The sequence below is a fragment of the Eucyclogobius newberryi genome, unplaced genomic scaffold (assembly GCF_026437365.1).
Source record: "Eucyclogobius newberryi isolate DKJ021-1_F unplaced genomic scaffold, fEucNew1.0.hap1 SCAF_12, whole genome shotgun sequence".
Classification (NCBI taxonomy): domain Eukaryota; kingdom Metazoa; phylum Chordata; class Actinopteri; order Gobiiformes; family Gobiidae; genus Eucyclogobius; species Eucyclogobius newberryi.
The window spans coordinates 19,547,338-19,570,717 of NW_027315746.1; the positions used below are offsets into that span (position 1 = coordinate 19,547,338).

At 39.9% G+C, this 23,380-nt stretch overlaps 4 protein-coding genes across 9 annotated transcripts; 3 read left to right on the forward strand and 1 right to left on the reverse strand.

Annotated features, from left to right (window-relative positions):
• The first annotated feature begins 1,240 nt into the window (after positions 1-1,240).
• On the forward strand, positions 1,241-3,176 carry LOC140355720 (uncharacterized). Its single transcript, XM_072440378.1, has 5 exons — positions 1,241-1,488; positions 1,847-1,910; positions 1,988-2,032; positions 2,146-2,294; positions 2,371-3,176. The coding sequence occupies exons 2-5, from the start codon at positions 1,847-1,849 to the stop codon at positions 3,061-3,063; spliced, it is 951 nt and encodes a 316-aa protein (XP_072296479.1). The 5' UTR covers positions 1,241-1,488; the 3' UTR covers positions 3,064-3,176.
• A 633-nt stretch (positions 3,177-3,809) lies between these two features.
• LOC140356377 (dynein, cytoplasmic 1, intermediate chain 2a-like) lies at positions 3,810-10,116 on the forward strand. Of its 4 annotated transcripts, none has more exons than XM_072441256.1 (17): positions 3,810-3,934; positions 4,879-4,987; positions 5,072-5,189; positions 5,506-5,641; positions 5,909-5,971; positions 6,162-6,283; positions 6,359-6,448; positions 6,980-7,142; positions 7,212-7,311; positions 7,384-7,509; positions 7,597-7,743; positions 7,819-7,932; positions 8,013-8,146; positions 8,219-8,363; positions 8,440-8,580; positions 8,656-8,781; positions 8,862-10,116. In XM_072441256.1, exons 2-17 carry the CDS (start codon positions 4,880-4,882, stop codon positions 8,961-8,963), a joined length of 1,935 nt encoding a protein of 644 aa, XP_072297357.1. In that variant the 5' UTR covers positions 3,810-3,934; position 4,879; the 3' UTR covers positions 8,964-10,116. The 4 variants fall into 4 exon arrangements, with proteins under 4 accessions (XP_072297357.1, XP_072297358.1, XP_072297359.1 ...); XM_072441257.1 differs by having other exon boundaries at positions 5,557-5,641; XM_072441258.1 differs by lacking the exon at positions 5,909-5,971.
• Positions 9,778-21,649, reverse strand: LOC140356376 (electrogenic aspartate/glutamate antiporter SLC25A12, mitochondrial-like). Of its 2 annotated transcripts, none has more exons than XM_072441254.1 (18): positions 21,626-21,649; positions 15,140-15,193; positions 14,243-14,388; positions 13,828-13,943; positions 13,329-13,468; positions 13,086-13,232; positions 12,717-12,855; positions 12,449-12,542; positions 12,276-12,360; positions 12,117-12,198; positions 11,877-12,035; positions 11,752-11,804; positions 11,505-11,585; positions 11,275-11,415; positions 11,053-11,191; positions 10,792-10,950; positions 10,631-10,721; positions 9,778-10,555 (listed from the first exon to the last, which is right to left on the reverse strand). In XM_072441254.1, the coding sequence occupies exons 1-18, from the start codon at positions 21,632-21,634 to the stop codon at positions 10,342-10,344; spliced, it is 2,049 nt and encodes a 682-aa protein (XP_072297355.1). In that variant the 5' UTR covers positions 21,635-21,649; the 3' UTR covers positions 9,778-10,341. The 2 variants fall into 2 exon arrangements, with proteins under 2 accessions (XP_072297355.1, XP_072297354.1); XM_072441253.1 differs by lacking the exon at positions 21,626-21,649 and adding an exon at positions 15,866-16,073.
• On the forward strand, positions 16,692-18,891 carry metap1d (methionyl aminopeptidase type 1D (mitochondrial)). 2 transcript variants are annotated; one of them, XM_072440379.1, is made up of 10 exons: positions 16,692-16,792; positions 17,028-17,188; positions 17,359-17,508; positions 17,580-17,728; positions 17,832-17,874; positions 17,947-18,110; positions 18,188-18,285; positions 18,379-18,426; positions 18,515-18,593; positions 18,672-18,890. In XM_072440379.1, the coding sequence occupies exons 1-10, from the start codon at positions 16,759-16,761 to the stop codon at positions 18,754-18,756; spliced, it is 1,011 nt and encodes a 336-aa protein (XP_072296480.1). In that variant the 5' UTR covers positions 16,692-16,758; the 3' UTR covers positions 18,757-18,890. The 2 variants fall into 2 exon arrangements, with proteins under 2 accessions (XP_072296480.1, XP_072296481.1); XM_072440380.1 differs by lacking the exon at positions 16,692-16,792 and adding an exon at positions 16,903-16,926 and having other exon boundaries at positions 18,672-18,891.
• Positions 21,650-23,380: the final 1,731 nt, after the last annotated feature.

The window sequence follows — 23,380 nt, forward strand, 5'->3', positions numbered from 1 at the left end:
AATGTTCGGACTCTTGTATGTAGAACGCTCCAGGACATGCTGTAATTCTGGGAGATCAGAAAGGCAGCTCACAACTATAACCGAGACCCTGACCCCTACAGTACACAATGTTTCACCAAAGAAGAACAGAAAAGGTTTTTGTAGGTACTGTATTGGCCCACCATAGTAATATTCCTCTATCCCCTTTCAATGAAATGTGAACCGTTTACAACATTGTAAAGGCATTTTTCAGCCAAATATGCAATGTTTTTTTTCTCTTAACCTTGGTAGTAAAATATACCCTTAACCTTGTATTTTTGTCATGCTGAAAGACCAATTACATGTGATGTTGATGATTAGCCACCTGGCTAAAGCATGCAGACTCCTTGTCTCCTGCTTGCAGTCTTTGATCGAAGACTCACCTGCTGCTTTAAACATACTCGACATAGTGACAGGTCCCAAAAGCCTCAAACATTTTTGAATGCATTTTGTGTGTATTTTCTTGGCCTTTGTAGACCTATACGCAAAGTCACAAAATAATTATACATTTTACTTTACTACATTGCTTTCATTTATTTATAGAGCTGGCTAAAGTAGTTGTATTAAACAAAAACTATTAGTTTATCATACATTGTTTAGTTCACATCCCTGTTCCCAGGCTTTGTCACATTGACATGACTAACATTGTTGGAACAAGCTTGCCAATAATTCCTGCATATTTTTTAGCGAGCTCCAAACAGCAGTTACCAGAGTCTTCCCCTACTTTTTGCGTGTCCAGTAGTTAAAGGACATTTCCAGCTGTTTTGGGACAGAGGGCCAATTTTGAGCTTCCAGACATGTTTAGTCAAGTCTGTCTACTGTAACCGTGCATGTCGTTTATGGTATTTTAGTGTTATATTTTGGACCAAAATCAATACCATACCATTTTGAGAAATAAAAAGTATGTTATCTTTATTGGATTATTGGTTGTTTTCAGGTTCTAGAATATGATCTCATACTCCCACATGGGGGTAAGAGCCAGAGTTTGATGACATTGTATTTTGCAATAAATTTGCTAAAAGGTAAATTCACAAATCTTTGATCTTATGTTTTCTATTGGTGACACTTCTTTTTAAAACAAAAATCTTGATTGTCATTATATTTTATCTGCGCCCCATCTGTATTGAATATTTGCCTAGGGAATGTCATCTAAAATCCAGCAATATATTAACATAATCAACAAAGGCCACTGAGAGACTGGACTGGTCGCACGAAACATTGGCCCACTGCCACAGAGGTGTTACCTGCTGCTTTACAAGGAGTGACATTTTGTTTGAAGTGCACCTTTACAACAGACCCATGTTCACTGGTCTAATGAGCTCTTCCACGTCGGTCCTCAACATGTAAGAGGGAGGAGTCTGCTGTACTTTCAGGTCAGCGACCAATGGGTATGGACCTTGTGATGACTACTCTATTTATGAACTGTTCTGTGCTCTACACCACTTTAGACCAAGAAAGGGGGTGTGCAAGGTGAGATTATTACGTTCTATTTTACTGTATTTTACCTCTGTTATTGGACTTTGTACATGTTTATTTTGTATTGTAATGTTTATTTTGTTAGCTTATGAAAAACCTTGATTATATCGGCTACCTAAAAGCCTACCCTATTATTTTTTATCTTATTTTCCTTTCTATTCCTTATTCAGAATATAAGAGGTTTTGTCTATAAGAGTTTTGTGTATGAGAGATTTTCTATCAAGAGTGTTTTTTTTTAAAGATTTCTATAAGTTATCTGTTCTTTTACTTCTGTATCTACTTGCGTTGCAACACCAAAATTTCCCCATTGTGTGGACAAATAAAGGCTCATCTTATCTTATCTTAAATGCAGATGGTCAAGATGCGATCCCAGGAGGCTTTGATGAGAGCGTTAGGCTGTGTACTTTTATTCCCAGGTTTGTTTTCTTGATCGACTGATGCATTAAATATACTTTTTAACAAATCATATTATCTGCTTGCATCTTTTGTGCAGTTTTGCTAAGTGCAACACCATTGATGAAAATGAGGAAATCAGCAGGTATTTTCTTCCACTATTTTGTACATATTTGTTATACAACCTTTTGTACATATTTGTTTCATCACTGTCTGTTTTCAATTTGTCTGTATTAATCTATCTTGTTTCATATTTAGATACTCCATTTAGTATTGGCTCTGCTCAAGCACATGATTTCTTTACAAATTCACGACCAAAGAGGAATGTTGATCCCAGGTGGTACCGGGCTGATCCAAACTTTCAGTCCTACTACCGTTTCTACAGCAGCATTGGGCATCATGAAGGGGTAAGACTTTAATAACACGTACACGAATGCCGTTGTGGTACTGGAACTCAGTCTGCTTGTCTGAATTCCTCCTCAGATCTATGAGATAGACAAACTCAGGATTCTGTACCAACAAATGCGATACTTGGAGCACGCTCATGGTCCAGATGCGTCCAGTAACCAGAATGCCATGGGCGTGCTCACCACCACTGAAGACCCAGCCACGACCACCCAGCCTCCTCCACCTCCCACCACCCCAGCCCCCACACCGGACTCTCTGGCCAGTGCTCAGAGGATCTACCTGTGCAACCCCAAAGACTCTCTTTGCAAACCCCAGATAGTGTACCTGCCGACGGGTGCTGTGCCTGTGCTCTGTGATCCCCGCTCTAACCCCGCCTGTCGTCCCAAGACAGAGGAGGAGATCAAAGCTGCTGCTCCGGCCGAAAAACCTGCTCCTCCTCCTGCTCCCAAAAAATCTGTCCCACCACCGCCGCCCCCGCCCCCTTCCGTCAGCATCAAAGGAATGGAGTACGACTGTGATCCATACTGGGACCCTGACTGCCTCATCGACCACCCTCCACGGGCTGTAGCAGAGGCTGCCACACCAGAGGCTCCAGCAGCTCCAGTGGTACCTGCTGAGGAGAAAGTGGTGAAAGAGGAGGTGAAAGCAGAGGAGAGTGCACCAGCCACAGAGAAAACTCCCTACCCCTTGTTCGATCCATATGATTTCAAACGTGATCTTTATGACCCCTTTGCCTATGCCATGCCAGCAGCTGAGCCAGAGGAGTAGTTTAACAACAGTGATAACAACCACAAAAGCCTAAAATGTTTGCCTATGTTCATTTGATACAACATGTCAATACACACACCTCTAAAACCAGAAATAAAATCATGTCAAATGTTTGTTTGTCTCTTTTAGTCTGAAATATTCATAATAAAGACACATATTTTTCTCTATCTATAATACTACATTGTATTAAAACAAATACTTTATGTTATTTTGATTTATAGTTTATAGTTACATTTGAAGTGTAGATTTAAATTTATTTAAAATGGCAATACTGTATGACTATAGGTTAGGTGTGAGAAGAGAGAGAGAGACATGAAGTCTGATGGTGAGACATTAGTTAGCAGCATGTTATCTTTTCTAAAATTGTAATTTTGTATAATTTATGCAAGGAAACTTTTTTTTTTAGTTGTCTGGAATTGAGAGAGAAAAGCACAAGAGAAAAAAGTGAATATAATTTGTTTGTTCTTGCTGTTGCTTGAATACTATGTTTATTATCGTCTCACTATTGTACAAGACATTAGCCGTCTAATGTCTTTATAAGGCAATCCGTTTTTTGGTAATTAATGCTTTTAAGTTGGCAATAAACCACACAATGATAACTACACTTTCAGGATTCTTACTTTTTAATTATTAATCAAGAGATAGTTCTATGAATCATGTGTCTGTAATTGTGTTCTTAATTGCCTTTGCACTGCCTTTGCGCCTTCTGTAACTCTAGAGGGCGCAAAAACTCTTCTAATTGTGTCCTGCCAAACGCAGAGGAAGACGGGCTTGTCTCTTCCAGCATCATCAGTTTCCATCGCATCATTCCTCTGCCCACCACAGACTGGATTAAGTCCATATCTTCTCTTGTATTGACATCTAGCGGGAGGTATTTGTTTTAATGACTATGCTGCTTTTGACTGTAATCTTAAAACTTGAATACCGAGGGGAAAAGGCGTTGTTTTGTGACGATGCTTTAACCGTCATTGTACCGGAGCGATGGGCCTGGCCCGTGGATCTATGGGCGCTGCCATGGAGATTAGCCAAAGCAGCTAACGGTCCTCACTGACAGTTACTGACAGCTACTGCTTAGACAAAAGATACTGATACTAAGAGCGTGTTAGTTAATATATTATTGTTAACAATTATGTTTGCGGTTTTATTATAATATAGCTAAAATGTGTGATATGTGTGTGCTAATGTCATGGATCCGACACCCGCAACAACAACACCAGTCCAGTGTTAACACTGTACTTAAAGCTGTGGAACGAACGTGACCAATCCAACACAACTTTATCTGTAAAGCATGTTTTATTTGCAAGATTTCCAAAAGTTTAGCAAAATTGCTAAATAGAAAAGCAACTCGTTTATTTAAAAAATGAACCAGGCCTAATAAGATCATTCAGAACAATAATAACAAATTAAAGCAATAAATTAGATAAATAAAATAAAACAGTACAAAAATAAAACAGTACTAAAATAACCTTATTACAGAAGAATTTGTTCTACAGCTGACCTAATTAACTAGTCAATCACTGTAAATAGTAATTTAATAAAATATAAATGTTAGCTAAAATTAAGTTGCCTGTTTTCAAATATACCTGATGTTTTATTTTATTTTAATATTTAATTTTGCACAGCAAAGTATTTTCAGTCACAGCATAAACACATAAAGCAGACATTGTTGCAGACAGCTGGCTGGTGTTCACATGTCTTCAGTGTGACGCGCTCAGGGCCATTAGTGAACTAACGTTACTTCACAAATTACATCAGAGATGAAATTCTAAGCAAAGCGTTTATAAGAGGCTTTAATGACTCCTCTTTATTTGGCAGAATGTCTGACAAGAGTGAGTTAAAGGCTGAACTTGAGAGAAAGAAACAACGGATTGCACAGATTCGGGAAGAGAAGAAGAGAAAAGAAGAGGAGAAGAAAAAGAAGGATGTATGTTCTTATTCTTATCAATATCAAACTATGCCATGGAATTATAGCTGCATAGTTACTCGTATATACATTTTTACCACACAGGTGGATTCAAAGCGGGGAGGTGAGCCGTCCGGTCATGAAGACTCAGACCTTGAGAGGAAAAGGAGAGAGGCTGAGGCTTTGCTGCAGAGTGTTGGCATCACACCTGATATACAACATGGTAAAACTACAAAACACACAGCGTTGCATGGCGTGAACTTACTTATTCACTCCCATAATTCCTTGCTGTTTGCGTCATTGATTTGGGGCGTTTTCCCTTAACTGCGGCGTTTATTCCCCTTGTTTGTTTACATTTTACGTAACAGTCTGATCGCATGACTCCTAAACCTGCCTGCCATTTATTTTCATTCTCTCTTCTCTCCCCCTTTGTCTCCCCCTTGTGTGTCCTGTCCCACTTACTGCATGTTCACTCACACAATCCAACACACACACACAAATGTCTCCCCTCCTCCTCCATCAAAACACTCCACTGACAGCACAGCCCCTGCGGGTAGTAACAGAGGATACATGTCTGTTTCACTACCTAGTCCCCGCCCCCATGTCCCCCTCCAACAAATCAGTGGGCAGCGATGCGGGAAGCCAAGACTCTGGGGATGGCAACGCAGGACCAAGGTCAGTAAAGTTGTAGTTACTTGCATGGAAAGCGTTTATAACATGTGTAATAACTAATTAAAAAAAAAAATAAAAAAAGATCTGACCTGGTTCATAGATGTCAATTAACACAGACTCCGTTCTTTCTTTCTCTCTGTCCTCTTTATCTTTTTTTTTGCATTTTGTCTTGATCAACGCTCCCTTCTTCCGTTCCCATTTTCTTGCTCCCATTTGCTTGTTCTGTTGACAATATCTTACTAATATCACCTGGTGGCTTGGCTGTATAAGGACTTTGCACTGGGATCCTGACCCCTCCACTCTGCAACTGCACTCCGATTCTGAGCTGATTGGGTACTGCTCCTTCTCTCTCCTTTGACGTGTCTTCCAGCTTTATTCAGTTTGTGTGATTTCACCTTTATATTGTATATAAGTGTCTTCAGGTGTTAATTTTGTACCAGCATTTTTATCTGTGAATTTCTGTCAATGGTAATTTTACTTTAAATGGCACTTTTTCGAAACATAATTTTTATTTGATGTTTAGACGCGGAGCAGTGAGGCTGGGTATGTCCAAACTGACCCAAGTGGACTTTGCTCCCAAAGAACTGGTGTCCTACTGTAAAGAGACTCAGACCCCAACCGAAGCGCATACTGATCAAAAAGGAGGTAAAAATCAATCACAACTACAGTCATTCTAATTGATAAATAAAAAATCAATAACTTTTTGTGTGTGCATTGCAGAAGATGACGAAGAAGAGGAGATAACGGCTCCTGCTGCAGCAGAGGATGCTAAAGAGGAGAAAGGTGACATGGGAGACCACCAGGAAGAAGGTAAATGTTTGTTGAAAGCACATCATTGTAGGTTGTAATACCTAATTAAAGATGCACTATGTAACTTCCTCTGGTGGAAGGTTTGCCATCTGCTTTTCTCCATGGAGATGATATTGCTTTGCCTGGAATGTTCCACAATACGACACTAAATCGTCTGCACCTGATTTTCTATGTCATAAAGTTAAGCTCTGAGGATCAGAATCAGACTGCTGTGAGCTGTCTTCATCTAATTAGAGCGTTTTATCATCCACAAAGTAGGAAGTGCAGCATATGACACCACTAGGCTAAGTTACTGATCTGATCACTCACACTCACAGTAAGAATCCATGTTTTTGAGCAATAAGGTATTTTATAAATGGAAGAAAAGCATTTTATTGCCATGCTGTGAAAAAGTCCAGGCAAAGCATTTACATCTCTATGGAAACATACAGGTGACCAACCCCTTACTAGAAAAGTCACACTTTTAAACAGAATCTTACACAGGCAGTTTTAGTATTTATTAACCTACTAATATTGATATTTTGCACACAGACACGCCCAAAGAGCTCACTGAGGAGGAGAAGCTGCAGGTTTTGCACTCAGAGGAGTTTGTTTCGTTCTTTGAGCGCGGCAGCAGAATTGTAGAGAGAGCTTTAGCCGAGCAGGTTGATGTCTGCTTCGACTACAGCGGGAGAGACTTGGACGACAAGGAGGGGTGAGGAAACAGCTTAAAATATGGCCAAAGAAAAAAGACGAACGACTTTAAATTACATGTTTTGTGCAGAGAGTTGCAAGCCGGAGCAAAGCTGGTTGTGACCAGAGAGTTTGCAGATGAGCGCTGGACTAAAAACAGAGTGGTCACTTGTCTTGACTGGTCCCCACAGGTAAAGCTGGGAACATTGTCAATGTCACTTATTTAAGTTTAGTTACCTACAATAAAACTACATTTTATCTAGTATCCCGAGTTGCTAGTGGCCTCATACAACAACAATGAAGATGCCCCTCATGAGCCTGATGGAGTGGCTCTGGTCTGGAATATGAAGTACAAAAAGGGAACACCTGAATACATCTTCCATTGCCAGGTGAGCTGTTTACCAATTTTACATTCCACCAAACTTAATGCTTTATCCTGTCATAAATGTGTTATATTTATCCTTTTTTGCTGAAAGTCTGAAGTTATGTCAGCGGGGTTTGCAAAGTTTCATCCCAACCTGGTAGTGGGTGGGACATACTCGGGACAGATTGTTCTGTGGGACAACCGGAGCAACAAGCGTACGCCAGTGCAGAGGACGCCCCTGTCTGCAGCCGCACACACTGTATGTCTCCTCTAACATCATTTACCGAAGCATTTTGTTCACCGTTCACTTCTCAACGTGCTCTGTTGCATGCAGCACCCAGTTTACTGCGTGAACGTCGTGGGCACTCAGAATGCAAACAATCTGATCAGTATCTCCACCGACGGCAAGATGTGCTCCTGGAGTCTGGACATGCTCTCCCAGCCACAGGTGCCGCCCGCTTGTTCTCAGTCTACCCTCACGCTCACAACTCAAGCTAATGATCGTGTTGTGGCCGTTACACTCCACAGGACAGTCTAGAGCTGGTGTTCAAACAGAGCAAAGCAGTGGCCGTCACCTCCATGGCTTTTCCGTTGGGCGATGTTAACAATTTTGTGGTGGGAAGTGAAGATGGCTCCGTCTACACTGCCTGTCGTCATGGGAGGTCAGAGAACCGCTCTTTTCAGTGATCTACATTTTGAACGTAAAGGTTTTGATGAGTGAGTTTGATCTACAGTAAGGCGGGCATTACTGAGGTGTTTGAGGGCCACCATGGTCCAGTGACGGGCCTGAGCTGTCACAGCGCTCCCGGGCCTGTGGATTTCTCCCATCTCTTCATATCCTCGTCGTTTGACTGGACCGTGAAACTGTGGAGTACCAAGGTGCCTTCCTCACGGCCACATTTAATACTTTGTCTCCGTAACACCAGTATAACTCTTGGTACTTGTTTTCTTGTAGAGCACTCGTCCACTATACTCATTTGAGGACAGTTGTGATTACGTCTATGATGCCATGTGGTCACCAACCCACCCCGCCCTATTCGCTTGTGTCGACTTGTCTGGACGCCTGGACCTTTGGAACTTGAACAATGATACTGAAGTAAGTTAATTCATCACTTACATTTTGTGCTCTTTTTGACTAGTTTAAATGCAATGTTGATTTATTCCTGTGCAGGTCCCCACTGCGAGTGTGTCTGTTGAAGGGGCTCCCGCTCTCAATCGTGTGAGATGGGCTCACACAGGCAAAGAAATAGCAACAGGGGATTCTGATGGGAGGGTGCAGGTTTATGATGTGGGAGAGGTAAGCAACAGTTTGTCAGTTTATAAGACATTTCTTGCCCAAATTGAATTCAACACTGACATTGATGTTTGCTCTTACAGCAAATTTGTGTGCCTAAAGCTGATGAGTGGACACGGTTTGTCAGAACACTGGCAGAGATCAACGAGAATCGAGATGAAGCCGAGGAGCTGGCCAATGCCTAATGCTACTAACCATAAGCACACTGCACACTGACTGAGACGCTTAAGTTCTGCTTTTCCCTCACTTTAAACCTGCCTGAGAAGTAATGCGGGGCTATAAATTAGAAAGCATTTGAATGTGTCTCTAAGGGTTAGATTTAAATCTGTAATTGTCCTGTTTGAAACATTTGAAAGGGATTGCCATTGAAACGCCGCGAGACCCTCAGGACCTTGCATACCACTACTCCTAAAGCGAATCAAACCTTTGTACATGGCACCTTATTTCTTCACTGCAGAAGGCTTTTCTTTTGTTTTTTTGACTTGTCCTGTCCCGTGTTAACTACCACTGAAACATTATATTACATTGTGTGCAACTTTATCAATTTTAACCAAATATGTATTATTTATGCTTCTCCTTTTATTTTTACCTTAGAATTTAGTAGCCTTTGTGTAGTGAAAAATGTGCATTTTTAATTTGTTCATTAATTTGTTTATTCTGAAAAAGAAAGAATTTCAAGTTCTAAAGAAGCAATTTCCTATGAAATCTCATGTGAGTCTTAGGTCAAATAAATACTAAAATACTTCACCTTTACTAGCTGGGGCTTTTAATGATCAGTCACTCTAAAGCCAAACGGGTTTCTTTACATGGAGCCATTTTCCAAAGCCTTTGAATTGCAACCCATCAGAAATACCTCTTCTTCAAAGGTAATTGGTCATATCCCTTCCACACAGCATTCTAATATTGTAACACATATTGTAATACATTGTATTATTCATATGTACTGTATTCCTTTTCTCACAATGTCATTGTGGCACTTAAACAAACGAGGCCTTGGATAAATTAAAACTATGGTTTTAATCAATAAAATACAATGACATTTGAAATGCATAAAATTTATTATTAGCTAATTTTCCTTTTCATTCTTTTATCAAGTAAACACACAATGTTCTGTACATCAGTAAGAGTGATTCTTGGAGGACAGTACCAAAGGTCCATATAAAGGCCTTGCTGTTCAGTTGGAGTGCACTTTATACCTCTGCAGCTGCATCAGTGTTAGTATGAACAGTATAATCCTGTATCATCAGAGTGAAGCCCCACTCACCATAACCAATCTAAAATAGCATATATTTTATATATTGTCCAATAAAAGAAGTCCTATTCACACAAGTATCTGCGGGGGAAAAAAAAATAATAACAATAATAATAATAGCTACTCTGAGAGGGAGCTTGAGGTTTTTACTTTGCCCCCACAGCTGCAACCCACTGTCCACTTCAGGAGAGGGTGGACACTGATGTTTGTTCCAAATCTCATTTATGAAGCACCTTTTAAATGTTTTTTTATTGTGCGTATTCTTTTATGTCTTCTCTTGGTATAGGAAATAAAAATACTATGATGATATACTATGGTCCCTGAGCCGGAGTGGCAGTGGATGGCTCTGGGGGATGTATAGAGACTACACCCGAGGACTTAAATTTGGGGAGATGGAGTCCAAATTTATTCTCCACTCCTGCAAATGTGGCTGCAGCCAGGCGGTACCCTCCAACGTGATCTGCATTGATTGGAGGGAGCTCTGAAATCCGAGACTTAGGAGTAGGCTCGGATCCTGCTGGGCGACTTCAGAGACAGAGAGAGTGAGTCATCAGAAATGGTTTCTCAACGCAGAGTGACAAGTGATTTTTTGTTACTTACTGTCCACCAAAGTCAACGTAGAACCACCTCTGCAGGAGCTCATAAGTCACCAGCGTCACACCAAACTGTGGTGATGATCGACACATACGAGCTGGACATACAAAGTAGATGTTAAAATGGAACATCTTCATTTGAACACAAACTGGTACATACAAGCTCACCTCCTGCTCCCTTCCACAAAGCCCTGAAACCCTCCTCTTTCAGAATCTTCCAGAAGCAGTCCATGACCCCATTGTAGGAGGTCTGTCCGGCCCGTGCTGCCACCTGCAGACGAGTCTTGATTACGTCAGCAGGAGTTACCAAAGAGGCAGCAGGGATACCTGGGAAACATGAGATACTAAATTAAAATCACAGCAGACCATGTGACATTAATCATGATAAGTGCTGGGAGTGTGGAATTGACCTGCTGTTGATGTTCTTACCTGCGATAGCTCCTGATGTCAACAGCTGAAGTGGGCCCAGCCTGCCCTGCTCATCTGCCATGAAGGTCTTGGTGTGTGCATACACGGGGAAATAGATGGCTGAAAAGGGAATATCTCTCAGGAAACATGCTTTAGCCCCCTGTAAATACATCAAGGAACAAAATGTTACAAACGATTAAAACCACAAGTCTACATGTACCGGTAATTGCATTATTTTCAAACCTTGTACAGCCCAAAGAAGCCCAGGTCTCGAACCACATTCAGAGCACTGACACGAGGACCAGTGGTGATCTCTCCTGCCACCTGCAGGCGAATCTTCACAATCTCCAGAGGATTGGTGAAGATTACCTGAGAGCCACCAGCCTGACATGGCCAATAGAGAAGAGATTGTTCACATAATTTACTCATGCGAGTGCAATTATTTTGTTATCAATAGATGAAATTCCACTTACGCAACCACCAGCCATAATCTCAGCAAATAAAGGGATGGAACCATCCTTTTCTGAGAATTTGTCTCTCATCAAATCATTTACCTGGCAAAAACAAGCACATTTTTATTTACTTTATGAAACTGTCCATATAAGAAGTGTTTTTCCATGTAGATAAATAGTTGTATATTATGCAACCGTTTTTGAGCATGCGCTTTACACTGCTAGCACCACAACAAACACCATGAAGTATGTTGAGAGAATTACTCACGGTAAGTTTGATGGCTTTCTCAGGAGCTACACCTATAAGCTGAGGAACAAGGCCTGTGGAAATCACACAATTAAATGTAAGGGTGTTAAAGAAACACAGACTGAAAGATTTGACTGAGATCTTACCTCTGTAGAAGCCAAAGAATCCTTCATAACGCAGCACCTTCTTTGCACAGTCAAAGCTGTTTTTGTACATCAGCTCTCCAACAAATGATCCCGTTGACCTCTGATTCTGCATGCGAGTCTTCACCAAATCAATGGGGTATACAGCCGTTGCTCCCGTAGCTAAAATAAATATCAAGATTAGTCTACTTTTAATGTACCTGAGGAAGGCGGCACACTGCAACGGATTGTGGAGTATCTTACCTCCAGCAATTGAGCCAAGAAAAAATCTGTAGCCTGACTCAGCAACTTGAACCAATACAGACCTTGAACCATCTCCATGAGCCTAGCAACCAAACAACAAAATATATAAACTACACATTACCAAATTATGAACTCAAAGACAGCAATTTTGTCAAGTACCAATTTTTGTGCTTCAACAAGGTTGTAGGGCAGACTTCCTTCTTCTAATGGAGCTATCCTTTCAATGTCAGCAAGGTTCAGACGCCTAGTGCATTTGGACAGACATTTGAATAAATTATAGATTTTGAAAATAACACAGTTAATCTTAACTATGAAGACTTTGTGTGGTTTACCCTGAGGGAGAATGCAAGCCTGATAACTGGTACAAGATGTCTATTTCCATTGGTGTGATTTGACCAAACTTATTGGCAGAATGAACAAATTCCTCTGAAGAGAAAGAAAATGATCGGAGGTTATTTTCCTAGATGCAAAGAGTACGTCAAATAAAAACAAATATTCAGTTTTATTTCAGGAAAAATGACATGATTTACTACTTAAAACAAACATTATTAAATGAATTGGATACCGTAATTTACGTCAGCAGTAAAGTAAAGTGTGCACCTTTTGTAACCAGAGTATCCTTCCTTGAGCCAGCCATTGTGCTGTAGATTTTTCTGATCAACTCCATGTTGTTCAGCAGTGAGTTGAAAGCATTGAAGTAGGAGAAGCTGACCATGTGGGATGTTCCACCGCCTGCGGCCTAGATGTGGAAGCAGTTGTCAAAATAACTTATCATTATATAAAACTTATAAACTATATAAACTTCCTATAAGTTATCTGTCCTTTTCCTTTGCATCTACCTGCGTTGCAACAATGAAATTTCCCCATGTGTGGACAATAAAGGAATATTTATCTTATTATACAAATATGTGTATCAATGTGTTGACAAAAATAACAGTAATGTGACCTTTAATATTTTTACAAACTTACTGAGACAAGATTCTCTTCCACAAAAGGTGTGAGCATGTGGTGTCGGATGGTGGCCATTATGTCACTGAAGTCCATTGCAGAGATTGCGCCGTTCTTGTCTTTGTCCTTTTGAGCAAATGCTTGCCGTGCATGCTCAAACTGCAACTCCTAAAAATGAACACCAGTCTTAATATAGGATCTACTGAATGGTGTAGTGTTTCTAGACGTAAAGGTTAAAAGAGAAGAGTACAAAGCTTGGTGTACCTGAAGGAATTGGGTGAACTCAAGGTAGTTGAGGCATTTCTTGCGGTCATGGCCAAAGTGCAATCGGATAAATTCACACTCCCAGTTAAAGGGGATGTGGTGGTGCACAGTAGTCTGACTGAAGATGTCCCGCACATTTTCTGCACACAAAAAAAGATTGAAGATTATTTTTAATAATGAATGATTTGTACATCATTGTACAGAACAAGTACAGAATCAGCTGAAAAAGTGTGTGATCCCTGAACCCTCAAGATGCTTTCCATGGTTCTTCACAGGCCCTGATCTTTCCTCACATTTAATCCAGATAGAAAACTGAATACATAATAATACAGTCAAATACACCATGAGAGTAGAAATAAATCCACAAGCAGGTAAGCCTGTGCATGTGCAGAGAATTAGCCCATAGACCAATCGGGTTAAAAACTTAGGAATACACAGGAGGTAATAATTGGTATGTTTTCAAATGAAAGAAAACAGAAAAACACAAAGAATGACTTACCGAAAGAAATGTTTCCAGTGCCATTTTTGTCAAACAGCTGAAAGGCGACTATGAAAAGGGCATCTGGGGCACACAATGCAGACTCAAATGCAAGAAACTCTTGGAAAGAGATGAGCCTGCCATTGTGGAAACACCCATGTTCAGAGGGGGGCAAAAATAAAATTAGAACAAATTAGAAGGTAATTACATCTCTCCATTAAAAAAAAAGAAGTTATTTGTTGAAAAGGTACCAAAGCTAGACTTGTAGTAAGTAAGTGTAACCAAAGTCATACCACGTTATACTAAAGTCATTAGGTGTCTTATCTAATCTTAAGGAGTTCTAACTGCAATTTGGATCAGATATGGACCAATAAATGTACAGATAAATGAGAGAGTGCATGATAATGCGCTTTTGTTGTTGCTTTTTTAAACTTACCCGTCCTTTGTAGTGTCAGCAACAGCAGAAATAAGTTGGACTGTTTTGGGGTTGTGATGGATCTGTGTATGTAATCCTAAATACTTCTGGACAAAATCTCCAGGGGTCATAAACTTCTCTCCATCGTTATCCACCACACTGGCAAACTAAGAAGAAAACATGACATAGTTAAATTAAATATCTCCCTCACATGCCAACAGATCCTTCATATATTTCGTTCATATTTATTTCCGTTAAAAGGTTACATCTATACTCTAAAAGAAGTCTAAGGACGTAATATTTGTATTAACATGATGCACATTCATAAAATTTGCTTCTATATTTGACCATGTGTCAACTTTCAGCAGGAAATTTAAACTGCTCTTTGAGTAAGATATGACAGAATAAAATACTGATAATTTATAAGCCATTTGACCTTTATTTGTCCTCAGACAAACATGTATAAGTGACAATTCTGGTCACACCCGCTGCATGCAGGCCGTTATGGTGCGTGACATTTTGTTCTTGTCATTTGTCTGGATACTTAGACCTCTATGCTACTCTCATAAAAGCCTGCATTTTGTACATTTAGCAACACAAAAGCAACCATATGTATTACACATGTTTTGGAGGGAAGGGGATGCCTTACAACTTCAATAACATAACTAAACAAAGGCTTGAAGACTGGACCATACTTTTCTGTTAAGATGCCTGGCCTGTGTGGTCAACCCAAGGCTGTAACTAATGTCAAAATTGAAACCCCATGACACATCACAGAATCTTTAACTTTAGGCACATTATCAACCCCACCAAAACATGTTTTTTGACCTTGCTCATTTATAAATCTGCAAAAAAAAAAAAAACTAAAACTGTTTTCAATGCAAACATGGCTTTGATAGGGGAAGGAACATTATTTACCTTTTGGAAGATTGCCTTCAGCTCGTTAGGGTCCCCACGTTTAGTGGATTGCACCTACAAAAAAACACAACAGAGTTTAATATGGGAAAACATTAACATTACTTTATTTGTGAAAGGTCCAGTGGTTTATAGTGATTAGAATAAAAGGCCCACAGCCATGTTAGACAATACCACGTCTCCTTGAGAACACCACCCAAGAAACGATACCCAATATAACACTATATATGTAACAATCATATAACTATAGGCAGATCATAATGCACAGACAATAAAGGGGAAAAACTGAAGTAACGAGTTACATTTGTTGTAGAAATCTATGTAAAGAGATCATAGTAGACACATAGCGTTAACGTTTCTTAACCTATAGAGGTTAGTAGCAGCTCAGAATACAGAAGAAAGAGGCTGCGGTGAAACAAACCCTGTTCTAATCACCTTGGAAAACAAGGAACCATAAAAAAAAAACGTAATTACAATCAATGCCTATGAACAGAACGGCATTAGCAGCCGGTTAGCTGCAGTGAGCTAACATTGATGTGCAGCTTCTCCAAGGCCAGAGATTTAACCCAATGATGCTACACACTCAGAAATCATCACATCCACTAAAAACCGACAAGACGCACACGATAAAGTCTAAATGTGACAGTCCCCACTAAAGAAGAGGACAACACATACAACAGTAGCAGAACTGATGAGTAAAATGCGAAAGGAAAGAGATGCCGAAGTCACCTTGACCGCCATGCTGGTTTGACGTCACGTACACTAAGCGTCCTCCGTGACAAACTAGGAAACGAGACGGGAAAATGACACCCCCGTCCTCCGTGTCTAATCCACGGACATAATAACCACACGTATAGCTATTAAACGTGACGCCGCTCGCTCCTCCACATCCACACAGAGTTGTAGGAGACTAAGGTCACAGGACTAACGCGGGAGCCTCAACTCGATTAGCTGCTGATACAACAATGGCTTTCGCTTTGTTTACAGGGGGCACGCCCACCACGGCACCCACCGCACTCTTTTCAGGAGTAATCCCCACCTATAAAACCGCCTTTCATCTGTTTTAGAAGTGCAGCCTATTAAAAGCTGGGTTTATCTATTGTGGCCTTGGGAAAGTGTCGCTGTGAGATAACCCTGCTAGTTGTCATTGATAAGGCTGTGACCTTATTCTGGCCTACTGTGTATTACATAATAATAGTGTGGAAAGTGTAGCCAGGCATGGGGGAAGCGCCACTGCGCAAAGCCGGCCCACCCCCGCCCTACGCCGCGCCCCACGCCCCGCCCTACGCCCCGCCCCCAGGGCGCGCAAATGCCCCTGCAGTGGCTTAACGGGCTGGAGGGGGGCGACTGCCGGAACGTCCTTCACCAAAAATAACTTAAACTTCGTGTGACTTTCACATAATAAAAGCGTCTGATTTTATGGAAAGATCGGTTAATTAAATATTGGACAGAGTGACAGTTCAGCGGGATGGACATAGTCTTTACAACCACTTCAATGTTATATTTAAAACTCCTAAACAACAGCGACAAAAGTAACATATTTAGTGCGGCGGAATGTAAAATGACACTCCTTTTACAGTAGCTGTACCACGTGATTTTGGACGCACGTGAGCAGAGGTGTCATGGCGGCGCCCTGCTCTGCTGGACTTGGAAGAGGTACAGGTTTATTTTATAAATGGCATCACCTGGATTATACTTAAGCATGTTTCACATTATGTGTCAGTGCTCGTTTGGAAACAGCTCTCACTGCGTTTGTTAGAAAGATTGTTTTGACAGGCAGTTGATTTTAGGTGATGGATTCTTGCTCACTATAATTACTTACTTTAAATTCTCACACGAGACTAGTATTGTTTATAATTATATTATGATACTATTCTCTTTTTTTTTACAGGGTTTGGAGGTTTTCTGAGGGGCATATGTGCTTTAAAGGCTTGTGGTCGTCACACCCCTCTGTCTCAGCAATCTCGGTGCTTTTTCTGGAAAAACTGGAAAAGTCAGTCCCCCAGTATTGTGCGCCCAGAGACTGTCAGACCTGCCTACGCAGTACCAAAAGTACACATTTTAGTTCATTTACAAGCATACTGTTGGATTATTTGTATACTAATAATACTATAATAGTAAAAGTTACTTGCATTTCTAGCTGGCGCTGAAACGGAAAATATGCATGATAAAATCTGTCCATGACCTTACATGTTATGTTCAGTGTACCTTCTTCTCCGCAGCATATTGTGCGCCCTGACTATGTGGGCACTGGAGTAGTCCCAGAATGGCCGAACTACATAGAGATAAAGAACGAGGAGCAGATTGAGGGCTTGGCCAGAGCCTGTCAGTTAGCCAGACATGTGCTGCTGCTCGCCGGACAGGGACTACAGGTAGGCTTGCATATTCTGAAAATTTAGTTATAGTCTTTGAACGGATGAGAAACGTGCAACCTGATTTTCAGATTGGTATGACAACAGATGAAATAGACTTTATTGTACATCAAGAGACAATCAAGCACAGCGCCTACCCATCTCCGCTCAAATACGGAGGCTTTCCAAAGTCTGTGTGCACCTCTGTCAATAATGTGGTGTGTCATGGCATTCCTGACAGGTGAAAAGAAAGAATCATCATTTGATCAACATACTTGTTTGTCTCCTTCCACTATCTCTATTGTGCTCAACCAAACAAAAATGTTCCAAATTTTTCGTTTCAGCCGTAAACTTCAAAATGGGGATATTATTAACATTGACGTCACTGTAAGTTAGATATGCAAGCCCATAACAAAATAGACTTGTCACTGCATTATTGAAATTGCATTGCCATTACAGGTATATTTAGATGGCTACCATGGTGACACGTCAGAGACTTTTTTGATTGGTCAGGTGGATGAGGTCGGAAAAAAGTTAGTGGAAACTGCCAGACGCTGCAGAGATGAGGCGATTGCTGCCTGCCATCCCGGGGCTCCCCTCTGTGTTATAGGAAACACTATTAGGTACACACAATCATGACAAAAAACAATGTCCTTTTTATCCTGACAGCTGATTTTTTGGGGGTGGGGTTTGATTGCAGCAAAATAGCACATGCCAGTGGCTTCCAAGTGTGCCCATATTTTATAGGACATGGAATTGGCTCTAGTTTTCATTGTCATCCTGAAATCTGGCACCATGGTGAGTTTGTGCTCCGGCGCTGTAATGTTAAGAGGAAAATGCATAAACAAACTAGATTTTATATTTACTATTGTTTCTCTTTGCTAATTTAAGCAAATGACAATGACATGACAATGGATGAAGGGATGGCTTTCACAATAGGTATCTTTTTAGTGCCCCCATAGCTCACTGATTCCCATGCTTCAACATAATACAGCATCTTGATACTTGTCTCTGTTTATTTCTACAGAGCCCATTCTCATGGAAGGGTCACCAGATTTTAGGATTCTAAATGACAAATGGACGGCGATTTCCGCGGATAACAAAAGGTATATTTTAGTTCTTTTATTACACATCAAACGTTGAATTCAGGGCTGCTGTATATTTCAATGTTTTCATCTACACAGGTCTGCTCAGTTTGAACATACAGTGGTCATTACAGCGGATGGAGTGGATATTCTCACCAAACTGCCAGAGGAGGACAATATATGACTGATGTATCAAACTGAAATGACTACTGGTAAAATCCTGCAGTGGCTTTTTAAAATTGTATGGTTTTGTATACTAAAATGTATTACAACAATAGTCCTCTTTTCTATTCTTATTTATTAGTCTTCAAATAAAAAACACAAAATGTCTCAGTTCTTTTCAAAGCAACATCAGCATGTTTAATATTGGCATTAGTGTATAAATCAATAGTCAAATAATACTCAAAATATTCAATACAACTGTCACGACTAGAATGACCAGTAGATGGCAGCTTTCACAAAGACAAGTTTCAAATTGTTTACACCGATTGTATAAAAGCATGCTTACGAAGATAATTTAGTTGTCTACATTTAAATAACTAAATTTGAAGTTCATTAGTATTGTTACATAATGCAAAGCTCTCCTTGAGTAGAAAACAAAACAAAAACTATTTATGCCAGTTATAAATTCCAGGCATAGCAACATTTTGTCTCATGTTTTTTCAATCTTTTCATCTTGTGCATTTTTATCTACAGGTGGATTTAATAATTCTTACATGTGTGTGAGCCCATAGTAGACACTGCAGTTCAACTACACAAAGTCCTCAACTTTGGGACATAATAGTTATACATTGTCCACCATTATGGTAAATGATCAACCATTAAAACTGTCTTCAGTCGATCCTCTTTGCTATTTGGCTACTGTTAAATATATGAGTTTACTGCTTCAGACAGTGGGCATGGCAGAATGATGACGTGTGAGACTAAGCATTTATGAAGATGAATTGCCTCATAGTGTATGTTTTCACTTCCTGCCAGTGCACACTACAGTGAGTGCCAGTTTATGGGTGGGATGTAAAGAACTTTGCAAATAAAGGTGGGTCAGCTGTTCTGTAAATGATTCACTCATAAAAGTTCTCAGTAAAATCAACATGTTGATAGTACAATCACCTCTGAGTAGTAAAATGAGTGCTTGATTTTGGGAAGAGCTGGGAGTGGCAGGGAGAGGCGCAGGATCTTTTTCATGAATTCTCTCATTTGTTTCATTCTTTTACACGTCCAGACCTGTTCTCTCTCCCATCACTTCACTGTTTTTCTAAGTCTCTGCTTAGTGTGTTCTTTTCAAATTTGAGTTTGAGCATTTTTAGATGTACCGGAAGATTTTCATTTTTTTTACAAACATAAACTAGTATATAGTTTTGGATATCCACAACCTAACAGCAAAATATGTTTAGTTAAAATATGAAAAAACGAAAAGAAAAAAGTATGTTTCTTTAAAGCTGTTGAAAGTAATAATGAAAATGTGTCAAAATGCGTAAAATGTTCTGAATATGAATACTGTTACTTGCATCTGTAGAGTTTTTTTATACACCAGGCAGGTGTGTGTCTGTAATCTGCCTCTTTGTGACAGTGTGATATACCACACCTACCTGAGATGTTGACTGCCACAAATTCTTGGTTTCTATGGAGATGTGTAAAATTGAAAAATGAGTAGGACATATTCAAACCTGTTGAGGCAGGAAGTTTGTATGAATGTCGAAATGTGCCGTTTTGATAGCACCAGGCACACAGCCGGCAGTGTGAAACCTTTTATTTAATTATGGACTTTTGTACAAATTATTCTTGTTTGTGTTTTGGCACCAATTTTGGCATGTCAACTCCTCACCTTGACTTTTAAGGGCCATCGGGCAAACAGTGGCACTAGTTTTACAGCTAGAAACTGCATAAAAAGTGTGTGTACTCTGTTTGTTGCAGCTAAGTGTATTAATGTGGCATTTTCAAGTGATTTTTTGCGTTACAAGGTAATGAGTTAATCTGAAAGAATGTATGAGAGCGTGCAAGACGAAAACTCTAATCAAATTTGAGTCACCAGATCAGCAAAGGAGGGTCTCCTTTTGAATGGCTTTTAACAAGGTGGAAAACTTTCCTTTTTGACCTCCAGTCCTCACACTTTCACTGCTGGAATGCTTTTAGTTGTTTTTGACACATTGGAAATTTTCAGAGTGGGAGGCATTGTCTCTTCCTAAACCAAACAATTTATTGACTTAAAAGCACTTGTTAACATACAAAATTTATGTGGATTCACGTTTTAGCACACTCCTCAGTAATACTATTTAGTAGTTTTTTTTTTTTTTTTTTAAAGATCTATTAGACAGGAAAGTTGAGTGAGAAATGGGGGATGAAAGAGAAGGGAGGACATGCAGTAAATTGTCAATTTCAGGGATTCGAACTCACAACACTGCAATATGTAATAATACCAGGGCAAAACCAGTTTGACGACTCTGCACACTAGACATTTGGACATATGAGATAAGGAACAACTGGTTTCTATGTATTTTACTCAGGAAATCGTACATTATGTTAGGTCACCTCTTATGAATGTCTTTGATGTTCGAAAGTACAAAAAGGATTTGTTCACACAGTGATTGTTACAGAACTGAAAGAGTCCAGCTAGATACAGGAGAGCACGGAGCATGGTACAGAACAAAGTTTAAGAAGTAGTAAATAATCTACAAGTTTATTCCTTTTAGATGATTATTTATTTCAGATGCCTTCGCTGATAAATTATTTTAGCTTGACACACAAGTCTCGAGCCTGTGTAGACAAATGTTAAGCTAGACAATAGTATGTGTGACTAAACTGCACATTGGTTCTTCTAATTACTGCATTACTGTATTTGGGTTACTGTTTATGAGTGTTATTGAGTATTGACCTTGTAACAAAAAAGTAGAACCTAAAAGTGTATAATAAAGTAGTCATGTCAGTAAATTTAGTCTACACGTAGAATCACATAGCTAAGTACAGACCTCAAACTTTGGAGAAAAAAAGAAAATAATTCTTTTGAGACACACCTGACTGTCAAGGGGACTCATGCTTCCAGATCATGTTTAAACCTCTGGCATGGGCTGGGTCTGAACTGCTCATTCAGGAGGCAGATAAAGGGGCTGGTCTTTCCCTGAGGGCTGACAAAAAAAACATCAATTATATCTCGTTGGCAGCAATAAATGTGTTCAAAGAGATCTCATCTGCATTCACTGTTTTAAGCCTCAAGTCACGCTTTAGAGCAACGGATGGAGTTATAGTTTCATAATTTATAAATATTAGGACAGGGATGGCTTCTCTCAAATCAAAATGCAAAAATAAAATGCCAACAGTCAAATCCGGCTATAAAAGTATGACATATAGTTAAACAAAGCAAACATGAAAGAAATACATGTCAGTATTTATAAATGTGTGTGTAGGAATAAAATAATTTAGATTGAATTATCTTTTGGCACTGTAAGCTTAAATGCATGCTTAAAGGACATTGATGACTAATTTCAATATATAAATGAGATGAACACAATAAAGAGGTTAAAAATACATGTTCTTTTCCTTTTTAAAAGTCTGCTGCAGCTGATTCAGAATGAGCAGCACATGTTAACCAAAGCCACAGAGCTGAGCTGAAGTTACTGTTATGAAATGTGTTGGGCTGGAGCGGTCTCTTGTGAAATCTGTGCGTGTTTGTGAGCCCCAGAGGCTATGTGTTTCTACAGGCTGTACACACACGCCTCGCTCACTGCACCACACCTTCAGGTGGAGGCTTCTGAGGTGAATCTGCAGCTTTAAGAACAATCACAGGGCTGTGGTAGGGCAGGTCCAGGCACTTTCACTCTGCACCTCAGGCCACAACAAACCAAATAAACCAATGCTCATGACTGTGATTCACGGTGAATCGCAAATTCCTCACTCGTGAACACTAAAGCAATATAGATTTATGTTTTGTAGTGTCCCTTGGTAATGTACCCTTGCTTAGCCGCATACTGCGTCAGATTAAAATTGTTCATGATTGATTACAGTCTGTTCCTCATATACCACAGTCAGTAAGTATGCTTGTACACGGCTCTCCTTAGACCTAAACCTTGTGTCAACAAATTAGTGTTAAATTCAAGCTGCATAGCCTCTTTATTCACTCTGTGTGACCTTTACTTCCCCAGAGTACCCATGATTATGTAGACATCCAAATGTGATACTGGCTGAATCTTCATGTCATATCCCCTGTGACGTATCCTTCCAAATAAGAGCTTCTGTGCTGTGTGGTAGAGAGTACTTTGTTTTCTACCTTGAACAGAGCCAATAATTATGATTCTATTGCTGCTGATCTTACCTGGCACGGGATAAACACGTCCAGCAATGCACAAATACACTCTTGACTTCCAAAACCTGACCAGGACTGTTTTGTTCATTTAAGGTCAATAGAGCCAAATAAAACATGTATTTGTTATGTTTTATCAGACATTTTCATTTTTCGAAGCAGAAGCTAAGCCTTAATTAGGTCTATTTATACGACCTAAATATGGTAAGAGAACTGTACAGAGAGCACATTCTTGCATTGGCCTTTTCCCTGTGCCACCATTAATTGTGCTTTTTCTAGTGGGCAGTTCTCTCTCTCCCTGTGTCTCTCTCTGTGTGTAACAAAGCCAGTGTTGTGATGTGAGCCTCTGTGTCAGTGTCTGCTGGAATGTCTTAAGAGCTACTGGTCCCTCTGGATTTGTCATTCATCTTGTGGCCCTTTATAATGGTGACAAGCTGGTCAAGGTCTCTACATTTGTGATTGTGATGATATGAGTAAGCTATTATGAGTTATTGTATATTAGTTGTAATTATGA